Genomic DNA, 12,802 nt, shown 5'->3' on the forward strand with positions numbered 1-12,802 from the left:
GCGACGACATCCCTGACTGCTCCTCGTCTTTTTTTAAAAAAAGGTGGAGCTTGGCTGACTGAGCCAAGTGTTTAGTGCCGCCCTCCAGTGGCCGCCGCCCATAGGCAGCTGCCTAATGGTGGCGCCGGCCCTGATCGCAGCATATCCAGATTCACTGGTACAGCTAATCCCAGTGATCCAGAAGGATGGCTTAGTTCATCATTGCAGCATTTCCAAATTGCTGGTGCAGCCTATCGCTGTGTTCCTGAAGGACTGCTCCTGCAATCCATTGCAGCATTACCCAATTCGCTGGTACAGCCTATCGCAGTGTTCCTGTAAAGCTGCTCCTGCAATCCATTACAGCATTACCCAATTTGCTGGTACAGCCTATCCCAGCATTCCTGTAAAGCTGCTCCTGCAAATCCGTTGTAGCATTTCCAGATTCACTGGTTAATCTCATCCCAGTGATTGTGAATCCTCAATGTTATGAACTTCTCAGGTAATCGAATGCACTGGTAACTCTTCACCCCAGTGTTACAGTTCCATACCTCCCAACATGACCCTCTCCAGGAGGGACACAATGCTCTGCTTCTGGACTTTCCTCTTAATGTATGATGGCTGGCACCTGTGTTAAACAGGTTAATGGATAAGAAAGGTGTTTCACCACAGGTGAGGGCAATCAATTATTAAGAGAAAAGCCCAGAAGGTATGGGAGGTATGCAATTCACCTGATACAGCATCCAGTCAGGTGTTCCAACTTTGCCAAACTGCCACGTCTATGAATGAGTAGATCAAGCTCCCAAGCCAAAACCCAGCAGCTGAACCTAGTCCAGATTCACAAACAATCCTAACCGTGGCACATAGCCATCTGTATGCTTATTTGGCACTTGGGTTAATTATGTTTGCAACAGATGTACTATAAAGTATATTAGATAATTCAGCCAACCGTATTATATAGATGGCTAAGAGTTTTGTGACCACATAAAAGGAGATTTATGGTAAGAACTTACCTTTGTTAAATCTCTTTCTGCGAGGTACACTGGATTCCACAGGAATAACATCGGAGTGTAGAGTAGGATCTTGATCCGAGGCACCAACAGGCTAAAAGCTTTGACTGTTCCCAAGATGCTCAGCGCTGCCTCCTCTATAACCCTGCCTCCGTGCACAGGAACTCAGTTTTGTTAACCAGTCCAATGCAGTAGCAGATAAAAGAGACAACAACAGTTAGTAGCCACAGACATCACATTCCGACAGGAGAAGGTATCAGCGGCTAATGCCATACCAACCCAAAGAAGCTAAGTGCGTCAGGGTGGGCATCCTGTGGAATCCAGTGTACCTCACAGAAAGAGATTTAACAAAGGTAAGTTCTTACCATAAATCTCCTTTTCTGCAGCGGGGGACACTGGTATTCCACAGGAATAACATTGCGGATGTCCTAAAGCAGTTCCTCATATGAGGGGATGCACTGTAGCGGGCACAAGAACCCGGCGTCCAAAGGAAGCATCCTGGGAGGCGGAAGTATCAAAGGCATAGAACTTATGAACGTGTTCACTGAGGACCACGTAGCCGCCTTGCACAATTGTTCAAGGGTCGCACCACGGCGGGCCGCCCAAGAAGGTCCAACAGACCGAGTAGAATGGGCTTTGATAGTAGCAGGAGCTGGACGACCAGCCTGTACATAAGCATGTGCAATCACCATTCTAATCCATCTGGCCAAGGTCTGATTGTTAGCAGGCCAGCCACGTTTGTGAAAACCAAACAGTACAAAGAGAGAATCAGACTTCCTAATGAAGGCTGTCCTCTTCACATAGATACGGAGAGCCCGTACCACATCCAAAGACCTCTCTTTGGAGGACTGTTCTGAAGAGACAAAGGTCGGAACCACAATCTCCTATTTAAGGTGGAAAGAAGTCACCACCTTAGGTAGATAACCAGGGCGCGTTCTAAGAACCACCCGGTCATGGTGAAAAATCAGATAGGGGACCTACAAGACAAGGCACCTAAATCTGATACCCGTCTAGCAGAGGCAATAGCCAGCAGAAACAAGACCTTGAGGGAAAGCCACTTAAGGTCCGCAGATTCAAGAGGTTCAAACGGAGACTTCTGCAAAGCCTCCAGAACCACCAACAAATCCCAAGGAGCCCCAGGTGGGACATAGGGAGGTTGAATCCGTAAAACACCCTGAGTGAATGTATGAACATCAGGCAGAGTGGCAATTTTTCTCTGAGACCACACCGACAAGGCAGAAATATGAACCTTGAGGGAGGCCAGCCGAAGGCCCAAGTCCAGGCCCTGTTGTAGGAAGTCCAAAGGTTTGGCCATACTAAACTTGTAAACGTCATGATTGTTAGATGCGCACCAAGCAAAGTAAGAATTCCAGACCGAGGAGGTCTGGGCGCTGCGAAAGCAGAACAGGACGCTCTAACGAGAGACCCTGTAGGTCTGAGAACCAATGCCGTCTGGGCCATGCTGGAGCGATCAGAAGTAGGATTCCTCCTTTTTGCTTAAACTTCCTTATCACCCTGGGCAGAAGTGACACCGGAGGGAACATGTACAGCAGCCGAAAGTTCCATGGAATTGCTAGTGCATCACGAACGCTGCTTGAGGATCCCTTGTCCTTGCTCCGAAGACCGAAACCTTGTGATTGTGTTGAGATGCCATCAGGTCCACGTCTGGTAAGCCCCACTTGTCCACTAGGAGTTGAAATACTTCTGGAAGGAGGCTCCACTCTCTGGCGTGTACAGCCTGATGACTGAGGAAGTCCGCTTCCCTGTTGAGGACCCCCGGAATGAACACTGCCGATATGGCAGGCAGATGGCGTTCCGCCCATTGAAGAATCTTTGACACTTCCATCATTGCCTTGCGGCTTCGAGTGCTGCCTTGATGATTTATGTATGCCACCGTGGTGGCGTTGTCTGACTGTACTTGAACAGGCCTGTTCTGTACCAGATGCTGGGCCAGTTTCAGATCATTAAACACAGCCAGCAATTCCAGAATGTTTATCAGGAGGAGAGCCTCCTCCCTGGTCCACCAACCCTGAAGAGAGTGTTGCTCCAGTATCGCACCCCAACCCCCCAGACTGGCATCCGTCATCATATGGACCCAGTTGGAGATCCAGAAGGGACAACCCCTGCTCAATCATTGGTTCTGTAACCACCAGGTCAGTGACAGACGAACATCAGAAGACAAGGAGATCATTTGAGACCTGATCCGGTGAGGCAGGCCGTCCCAATTGGCAAGAATCAGTTTCTGCAGAGGACGGGAATTAAATTGAGCGTACTCCACCATGTCAAAAGCCGACACCATGAGGCCTCGTACTTGCATCGCCGAGTCTATCAACACACGCGGATGAGAGAGGAAGCAACGTATCTTGTCCTGAAGCTTCAGGACTTTCTGCTGTGACAAAACAACCTCTGGTTGTGTGTGTCCAACAACACTCCCAGATTCACCATGTTCTGGGCAGGGACCAGGAATAATTTCTTCCAGTTGATGAGCCACACGTGGGCTTGCAGAAACTGGACCATCAGATCCAAATGACAGAGGAGAACTTCTGGGGAATTGGCCAGGATCAGCAAGTCATCCAGATACGGCAGGATCCTGATGCCCTGGCGGCAGAGTAAAGCATTCATAACTGACATGACCTTGGTGAAAATTCGCGGAGCCCTGGTCAGTCCAAACGGTAAGGCCCGGAATTGGTAATGGAGATTGCCAATATCAAACCGCAGGTATTGCTGATGTGACATGGCAATAGGGATATGCAGGTAAGCATCCTGTATATCCAGGGATACCATATAGTTCCCTGGTTCCAAAGCCAGGACAATAGAGCAAAGGGTCTCCATACGAAACTTGGAGACCCTCACAAACTTGTTCAAAGATTTGAATTTGAGAATGGGCCGGGAGGAACCATTCGGTTTGGGGACTAGGAACAGCATTACCACTCCGGTGTCCAGGAGGGATTGTACCACTAAATGGAGAGTTGTTGCCATCACCTGATCTGAAGGGATGTCTGTCAGGCAACAGCGATGAGGGGGACGTGTCTTGAAGGATATAGCGTATCCGTGAGTATCGACTTCCCTTACCCAAGCATCTGAAGTCGTCTTCATCCATACCTGGGTACACTGTAGAAGTTAGCCTCCCACCCTGCGATCCCCCAGGGGGAGGCCCGCCCAGTCATGCCGCAGGCTTGTCAGATTTGGAAGCAGGCTGACGGGCAGCCCAGGGACGTTTAGGCTTGGGCTTGGTGGTTTTGTAAGTGCAAGACTGTTACGGGTACGCCTGACCCTTTGCTTTACCTGGAGGGCGAAAGGAACGAAAGGAAGTACTCTTAGACTTTGGGGACGGAGGAGTAGTACTAGGTAGACTTTCAGTCTTAGCAGACGCTAAGTCAGCGACAATCTTGCTGAGATCCTCACCAAAGAGGAGGTTTCCTTTAAACGGAAGCACCTCCAGGGTTTTCTAAGAGTCCAAGTCCACCAACCAGGACCGCAACCAGAGAATACGGCGAGCCAAAATGGATGTCGTAGTGGTCTTGGCCGCCAGAACACCAGCATCTGAACCTGCCTCCTTAATGTAATGAGATGCAGTGACAATGGCCCTCATTCCGAGTTGATCGGTCGCAAGGCGAATTTAGCAGAGTTACACACGCTAAGCCTACGCCTACTGGGAGTGTATCTTAGCTTCTTAAAATTGCGACCGATGTATTCGCAATATTGCGATTACAAACTACTTTGCAGTTTCTGAGTAACTTCAACCTTACTCTGCCTGTGCGATCAGTTCAGTGCTTGTCGTTCCTGGTTTGACGTCACAAACACACCCAGCGTTCGCTCAGACACTCCCCCGTTTCTCCAGCCACTCCTGCGTTTTTTCCGGAAACGGTAGCGTTTTCATCCACACGCCCATAAAACGCCGTGTTTCCGCCCAGTAACACCCATTTCCTATCAATCACATTACGATCGCTGGAGCGATGAAATAGCCGTGAGTAAAAATACTATCTTCATTGTTAAATTACTTGGCGCAGTCGCAGTGCGAATATTGCGCATGCGCACTAAGCGGATTTTCATTGCGATGCGATGAAAAATACCGAGCGAACGACTCGGAATGAGGGCCAATATACAAGAGACATTGTCTGGCATGTTCAGGAAAATTGGACGGGAACTCAGCCTCCACCTCCTGAGCCCATGCCTCAATAGCTTCTGCGACCAAAGTAGCCGCAATGGTGGGCCTATGCGCAGCCCCTGCAAGGGTATAGATAGCCTTTAAGCAACCCCCCACACTCTTATCCGTCGGTTCCTTGAGAGAAGTGACGGTAGTGACAGGCAGAGCAGATGAGACCACCAGCTGAGCGATTTGCGAGTCCACCGGCGGAGGCGTTTCCCAATTTTTACTCAACTCTGCTGCCAGGGGCTAGCATCTTCTTGTGAGGGGTGAATTTATTTTCTGGGTTCTCCCAGGATTCCTGACGTATGTCAACCAAGTGGTCAGAATGAGGTAAAACCAATTTAGTAACCTTCTGACGTCTGAACCTATCCGGTTTATTAGAGGTAGTAGCAGGCTCTGGATCATCATCAGTTTGAAGAATGAGCCTGATAGTTTCTAAGAGCTCAGGAACATCCACCTGTGAAACAGATTCCCCATCAGAAACATCAGGATCAGAGTCAGTATACATGCCATCTTCATCGGAAGAGGTATCCGTAACATGCTCGGATTAAGAGGAAATAACCGCCCGCTTGGAGGACATTTAGTCTTAGGCGGGCGAGGGTCAGGAATACGTTCATCCAAAGAGTGATTCAAATGCTGTAACTGAGTGGACAGAGCATCTGTCCATGGCGGATTAACCGCAGGGACCATCTATGGCTGAAAAGGCACAGGAGGTCCCATAGTCTAGTTACCAGCGTAGTCAGTAAATTAGAAAAGGCAGACCAAGGCGGCTCCTGATGTGCCCCCATTGTTACAAACTGACTGGGGGGTACAGAACCCCCAAAACCTGAACCCTCCGCAGCCATGTTATCCTCCAATGCATCTGGGACGTCATAACCGCGCACATCGGAATCAGCCCTAGACCCATCGCCCCTGTAGCTGGCATGATATGAAAGCGTAAACCACGGGCGACACAGTACAATATCAGCAGATAGGATACCTATTCACAAACCCCCTGTGCAGTGTGACAGCACAGACAGAGGATTCCTGAGGTATATTGTGACTGAACAACACAGAGAAAAATACAAAATACGTGTATCCTGGGAAATACCTATATCATCTAATAACCCTGACGCACGTAGCCCCCTCAGGGTACAGAATATAGGGATAGCAGTAGGAGTGAGATACACGGAGTAGAGATCACCCAGCAGCTATATGCACACACACACACACACAGTCACATGTACAATGCAGAAATTATGACAAACAATAAAACTGCACTGGACTAGCAATACCAAGTAACTGGACTACTGAGTAAGGCTATGTATATAAACAGATATATCAATGCACAGTAAAAACTGGATGTATATCATAGGGTACTTGTACTAAATAACCCTGAAGTATGCACTTGTTCCTAGTGATGTGCACCGGACATTTTTCGTGTTTTGTGTTTTGGTTTTGGATTCGGTTCCACGGCCGTGTTTTGGATTCGGACGCGTTTTGGCAAAACCTCCCTGAAAATTTTTGTCGGATTCGGGTGTGTTTTGGATTCGGGTGTTTTTTTTTACAAAAAACACTCAAAAACAGCTTAAATCATAGAATTTTAGAATTTGGGGGTCATTTTGATCCCATAGTATTATTAACCTCAATAACCATCATTTCCACTCATTTCCAGTCTATTCTGAACACCTCACACCTCACAATATTATTTTGAGTCCTAAAATTTGCACCGAGGTCGTTGGATGACTAAGCTAAGCGACCCAAGTGGCCGACACAAACACCTGGCCCATCTAGGAGTGGCACTGCAGTGTCAGACAGGATGGCACTTCAAAAAATAGTCCCCAAACAGCACATGATGCAAAGAAAAAAAGAGGCACCAAGGTCGCTAGATGGTTAAGCTAAGCGACCCAAGTGGCCGACACAAACAACTGGCCCATCTAGGAGTGGCACTGCAGTGTCAGACAGAATGCTGGATGGTTAAGCTAAGCGGCCCAAGTGGCCGACACAAACACCTGGCCCATCTAGGAGTGGCACTGCAGTGTCAGACAGGATGGCACTTCAAAAAATAGTCCCCAAACAGCACATGATGCAAAGAAAAAAAGAGGTGCACCAAGGTCGCTGGATGGTTAAGCTAAGCGACCCAAGTGGCCGACACAAACACCTGGCCCATCTAGGAGTGGCACTCCAGTGTCAGACAGGATGGCACTTCAAAAAATAGTCCCCAAACAGCACATGATGCAAAGATAAATTAAAGAAAAAAGAGGTGCAAGATGGAATTGTCCTTGGGCCCTCCCACCCACCCTTATGTTATATAAACAGGACATGCACACTTTAACAAACCCATCATTTCAGCGACAGGGTCTGCCACACGACTGTGACTGAAATGACTGGTAGGTTTGGGCCCCCACCAAAAAAGAAGCAATCAATCTCTCCTTGCACAAACTGGCTCTACAGAGGCAAGATGTCCACCTCCTCCTCATCGTCCGATTCCTCACCCCTTTCACTGTGTACATCCCCCTCCTCACAGATTATTAATTCGTCCCCACTGGAATCCACCATCTCAGGTCCCTGTGTACTTTCTGGAGGCAATTGCTGGTGAATGTCTCCACAGAGGAATTGATTATAATTCATTTTGATGAACATCATCTTCTCCACATTTTCTGAAAGTAACCTCGTACGCCAATTGCTGACAAGGTGAGCGGCTGCACTAAACACTCTTTCGGAGTACACACTGGAGGGGGGGCAACTTAGGTAAAATAAAGCCAGTTTGTGCAAGGGCCTCCAAATTGCCTCTTTTTCCTGACTGTATACGTACGGACTGCCTGACGTGCCTACTTGGATGCAGTCACTCATATAATCCTCCACCATTCTTTCAATGGTGACAGAATCATATGCAGTGACAGTAGACGACATGTCAGTAATCGTTGGCAGGTCCTTCAGTCCGGACCAGATGTCAGCACTCGCTCCAGACTGCCCTGCATCACCGCCAGCGGGTGGGCTCGGAATTCTTAGCCTTTTCCTCGCAGCCCCAGTTGCGGGAGAATGTGAAGGAGGAGCTGTTGACGGGTCACGTTTCGCTTGAGTTGACAAGTGTCTCACCAGCAGGTCTTTGAACATCTGCAGACTTGTGTCTGCTGGAAAGAGAGATACAACGTAGGCTTTAAACCTAGGATCGAGCACGGTGGCCAAAATGTACTGCTCTGATTTCAACAGATTGACCACCCGTGAATCCTGTTTAAGCGAATTAAGCGCTCCATCGACAAGTCCCACATGCCTAGCGGAATTGCTCTGTTTTAGCTCCTCCTTCAATCTCTCCAGCTTCTTCTGCAATATCCTGATGAGGGGAATGACCTGACTCAGGCTGGTAGTGTCTGAACTGACTTCTCGTGTGGCAAGTTCAAAGGGTTGCAGAACCTTGCACAACGTTGAAATCATTCTCCACTGCGCTTGAGTCAGGTGCATTCCCCCTCCTTTGCCTATATCGTAGGTAGCTGTATAGGCTTGAATGGCCTTTTGCTGCTCCTCCATCCTCTGAAACATATAGAGGGTTGAATTCCACCTCGTTACCACCTCTTGTTTCAGATGATGGCAGGGCAGATTCAGGAGTGTTTGCTGGTGCTCCAGTCTTCGGCACGCGGTGGCTGAATGCCGAAAGTGGCCCGCAATTCTTCGGGCCACCGACAGCATCTCTTGCACGCCCCTGTTGTTTTTTTAAAAATTCTGCACCAACAAATTCAATGTATGTGCAAAACATGGGACGTGCTGGAATTTGCCCACATGTAATGCACGCACAATATTGGTGGCGTTGTCCGATGTCACAAATCCCCAGGAGAGTCCAATTGGGGTAAGCCATTCTGCGATGATGTTCCTCAGTTTCCGTAAGAGGTTGTCAGCTGTGTGCCTCTTATGGAAAGCGGTGATACAAAGCGTAGCCTGCCTAGGAACGAGTTGGCGTTTGCGAGATGCTGCTACTGGTGCCGCCGCTGCTGTTCTTGCTGCGGGAGGCAATACATCTACCCAGTGGGCTGTCACAGTCATATAGTCCTTAGTCTGCCCTGCTCCACTTGTCCACATGTCAGTGGTTAAGTGGACATTGGGTACAACTGCATTTTTTAGGACACTGGTGACTCTTTTTCTGAGGTCTGTGTACATTCTCGGTATCGCCTGCCTAGAGAAATGGAACCTAGATGGTATTTGGTACCGGGGACACAGTACCTCAAGCAATTCTCTAGTTTCCTGTGAATTAACGGTGGATACCGGAAACACGTTTAACACCGCCCAGGCTGCCAAGGCCTGAGTTATCCGCTTTGCAGCAGGATAACTGCTGTGATATTTCATCTTCCTCGCAAAGGACTGTTGGACAGTCAATTGCTTACTGGAAGTAGTACAAGTGGTCTTCCGACTTTCCCTCTGGGATGACGATCGACTCCCAGCAGCAACAACAGCAGCGCCAGCAGCAGTAGGTGTTACACTCAAGGATGCATCGGAGGAATCCCAGGCAGGAGAGGACTCGTCAGACTTGACAGTGACATGACCTGCAGGACTATTGGCTTTCCTGTCTAAGGAGGAAATTGACACTGAGGGAGTTGGTGGTGTTGTTTGCAGGAGCTTGGTTACAAGAGGAAGGAATTTAGTTGGCAGTGGACTGCTTCCACTGTCACCCAAAGTTTTTGAACTTGTCAATGACTTCTGATGAATGCGCTCCAGGTGACGTATAAGGTAGGATGTTCCGAGGTGGTTAACGTCCTTATCCCTACTTATTACAGCTTGACAAAGGCGACACACGGCTTGACACCTGTTGTCCGCATTTCTGTTAAAATAATTCCACACCGAAGAGGTGATTTTTTTTTGTAATTTGACCAGGCATGTCAATATTCATCCCACGGACAACAGGTGTCTCCCCGGGTGCCTGACTTAAACAAACCACCTCACCATCAGAATCCTCCTTGTCAATTTCCTCCTCAGCGCCAGCAACACCCATATCCTCATCCTGGTGTACTTCAACAGTGACATCTTCAATTTGACTATCAGGAACTGGACTGCGGGTGCTCCTTCCAGCACTTGCAGGGGGCGTGCAAATGGTGGAAGGCGCCACCTCTTCCCGTCCAGTGTTGGGAAGGTCAGGCATCGCAACCGACACAATTGGACTCTCCTTGGGGATTTGTGATTTAGAAGAACGCACAGTTCTTTGCTGTGCTTTTGCCAGCTTCAGTCTTTTCATTTTTCTAGCGAGAGGATGAGTGCTTCCATCCTCATGTGAAGCTGACCCACTAGTCATAAAGAACATAGGAGAGGGCCTCAGCCGTTCCTTGCCACTCCGTGTCGTAAATGGCACATTGGCAAGTTTATGCTTCTCCTCAGACGATTTTAATTTTGATTTTTGGGTCATTTTACTGAACTTTTGTTTTTTGGATTTTACATGCTCTCTACTATGACATTGGGCATCGGCCTTGGCAGACGACGTTGATGGCATTTCATCATCTCGGCCATGACTATTGGCAGCAGCTTCAGCACGAGGTGGAAGTGGATCTTGATCTTTCCCTATTTTACCCTCCACATTTTTGTTCTCCATTTTTTAATGTGTGGAATTATATGCCAGTAATATATCAATAGCAATGGCCTACTGTACTGTACTGCTATATATTATATACTGGTGGTCAGCAAAATTATGCACTGTCCTCCTACTATATATATACTGCGCAAAACTTAAATGCACCACAGGTATGGATGGATAGTATACTTGACGACACAGAGGTAGGTAGAGCAGTGGACTACTGTACCGTACTGCTATATATTATATACTAGTGGTCAGCAAAATTATGCACTGTCCTCCTACTATATATATACTGCGCAAAACTTAAATGCACCACAGGTATGGATGGATAGTATACTTGACGACACAGAGGTAGGTAGAGCAGTGGACTACTGTACCGTACTGCTATATATTATATACTAGTGGTCAGCAAAATTATGCACTGTCCTCCTACTATATATATACTGCGCAAAACTTAAATGCACCACAGGTATGGATGGATAGTATACTTGACGACACAGAGGTAGGTAGAGCAGTGGACTACTGTACCGTACTGCTATATATTATATACTAGTGGTCAGCAAAATTATGCACTGTCCTCCTACTATATATATACTGCGCAAAACTTAAATGCACCACAGGTATGGATGGATAGTATACTTGACGACACAGAGGTAGGTAGAGCAGTGGACTACTGTACCGTACTGCTATATATTATATACTGGTGGTCAGCAAAATTATGCACTGTCCTCCTACTATATATATACTGCGCAAAACTTAAATGCACCACAGGTATGGATGGATAGTATACTTGATGACACAGAAGTAGGTAGAGCAGTGGACTACTGTACCGTACTGCTATATATTATATACTGGTGGTCAGCAAAATTATGCACTGTCCTCCTACTATATATATACTGCACAAAACTTAAATGCACCACAGGTATGGATGGATAGTATACTTGATGACACAGAGGTAGGTAGAGCAGTGGACTACTGTACCGTACTGCTATATATTATATACTGGTGGTCAGCAAAATTATGCACTGTCCTCCTACTATATATATACTGCGCAAAACTTAAATGTACCACAGGTATGGATGGATAGTATACTTGACGACACAGAGGTAGGTAGAGCAGTGGACTACTGTACCGTACTGCTATATATTATATACTGGTGGTCAGCAAAATTATGCAATGTCCTCCCACTATATATATATACTGTGCAAAACTTAAATGCACCACAGGTATGGATGGATAGTATACTTGACGACACAGAGGTAGGTAGAGCAGTGGACTACTGTACCATACTGCTATATATTATATACTGGTGGTCAGCAAAATTATGCACTGTCCTCCTACTATATATATACTACGCAAAACTTAAATGCACCACAGGTATGGATGGATAGTATACTTGACGACACAGAGGTAGGTAGAGCAGTGGACTACTGTACCGTACTGCTATATATTATATACTAGTGGTCAGCAAAATTATGCACTGTCCTCCTACTATATATATACTGCGCAAAACTTAAATGCACCACAGGTATGGATGGATAGTATACTTGACGATGCAGAGGTAGGTAGAGCAGTGGACTACTGTACCGTACTGCTATATATTATATACTGGTGGTCAGCAAAATTATGCACTGTCCTCCTACTATATATATACTGCGCAAAACTTAAATGCACCACAGGTATGGATGGATAGTATACTTGATGACACAGAAGTAGGTAGAGCAGTGGACTACTGTACCGTACTGCTATATATTATATACTGGTGGTCAGCAAAATTATGCACTGTCCTCCTACTATATATATACTGCGCAAAACTTAAATGCACCACAGGTATGGATGGATAGTATACTTGATGACACAGAGGTAGGTAGAGCAGTGGACTACTGTACCGTACTGCTATATATTATATACTGGTGGTCAGCAAAATTATGCACTGTCCTCCTACTATATATATACTGCGCAAAACTTAAATGTACCACGGGTATGGATGGATAGTATACTTGACGACACAGAGGTAGGTAGAGCAGTGGACTACTGTACCGTACTGCTATATATTATATACTGGTGGTCAGCAAAATTATGCACTGTCCTCCTACTATATATATACTGCGCAAAACTTAAATGCACCACAGG

The 12,802-nt window shown here is 47.0% G+C and overlaps 1 protein-coding gene across 1 annotated transcript in view; it reads right to left on the reverse strand.

Annotated features, from left to right (window-relative positions):
• The window catches only part of LOC134893243 (baculoviral IAP repeat-containing protein 1f-like), a 217,664-nt gene that overhangs the window by 90,581 nt on the left and 114,281 nt on the right, over positions 1 to 12,802 (reverse strand). Inside the window, exon 10 of the mRNA XM_063913674.1 lies at positions 5,364 to 5,593. Coding sequence (XP_063769744.1) covers positions 5,364 to 5,593 — 230 coding nt within the window. The remainder of the gene's footprint in view (positions 1 to 5,363; positions 5,594 to 12,802) is intronic.

This window comes from Pseudophryne corroboree, chromosome 1 (genome assembly GCF_028390025.1).
Source record: "Pseudophryne corroboree isolate aPseCor3 chromosome 1, aPseCor3.hap2, whole genome shotgun sequence".
Classification (NCBI taxonomy): Eukaryota; Metazoa; Chordata; class Amphibia; order Anura; family Myobatrachidae; genus Pseudophryne; species Pseudophryne corroboree.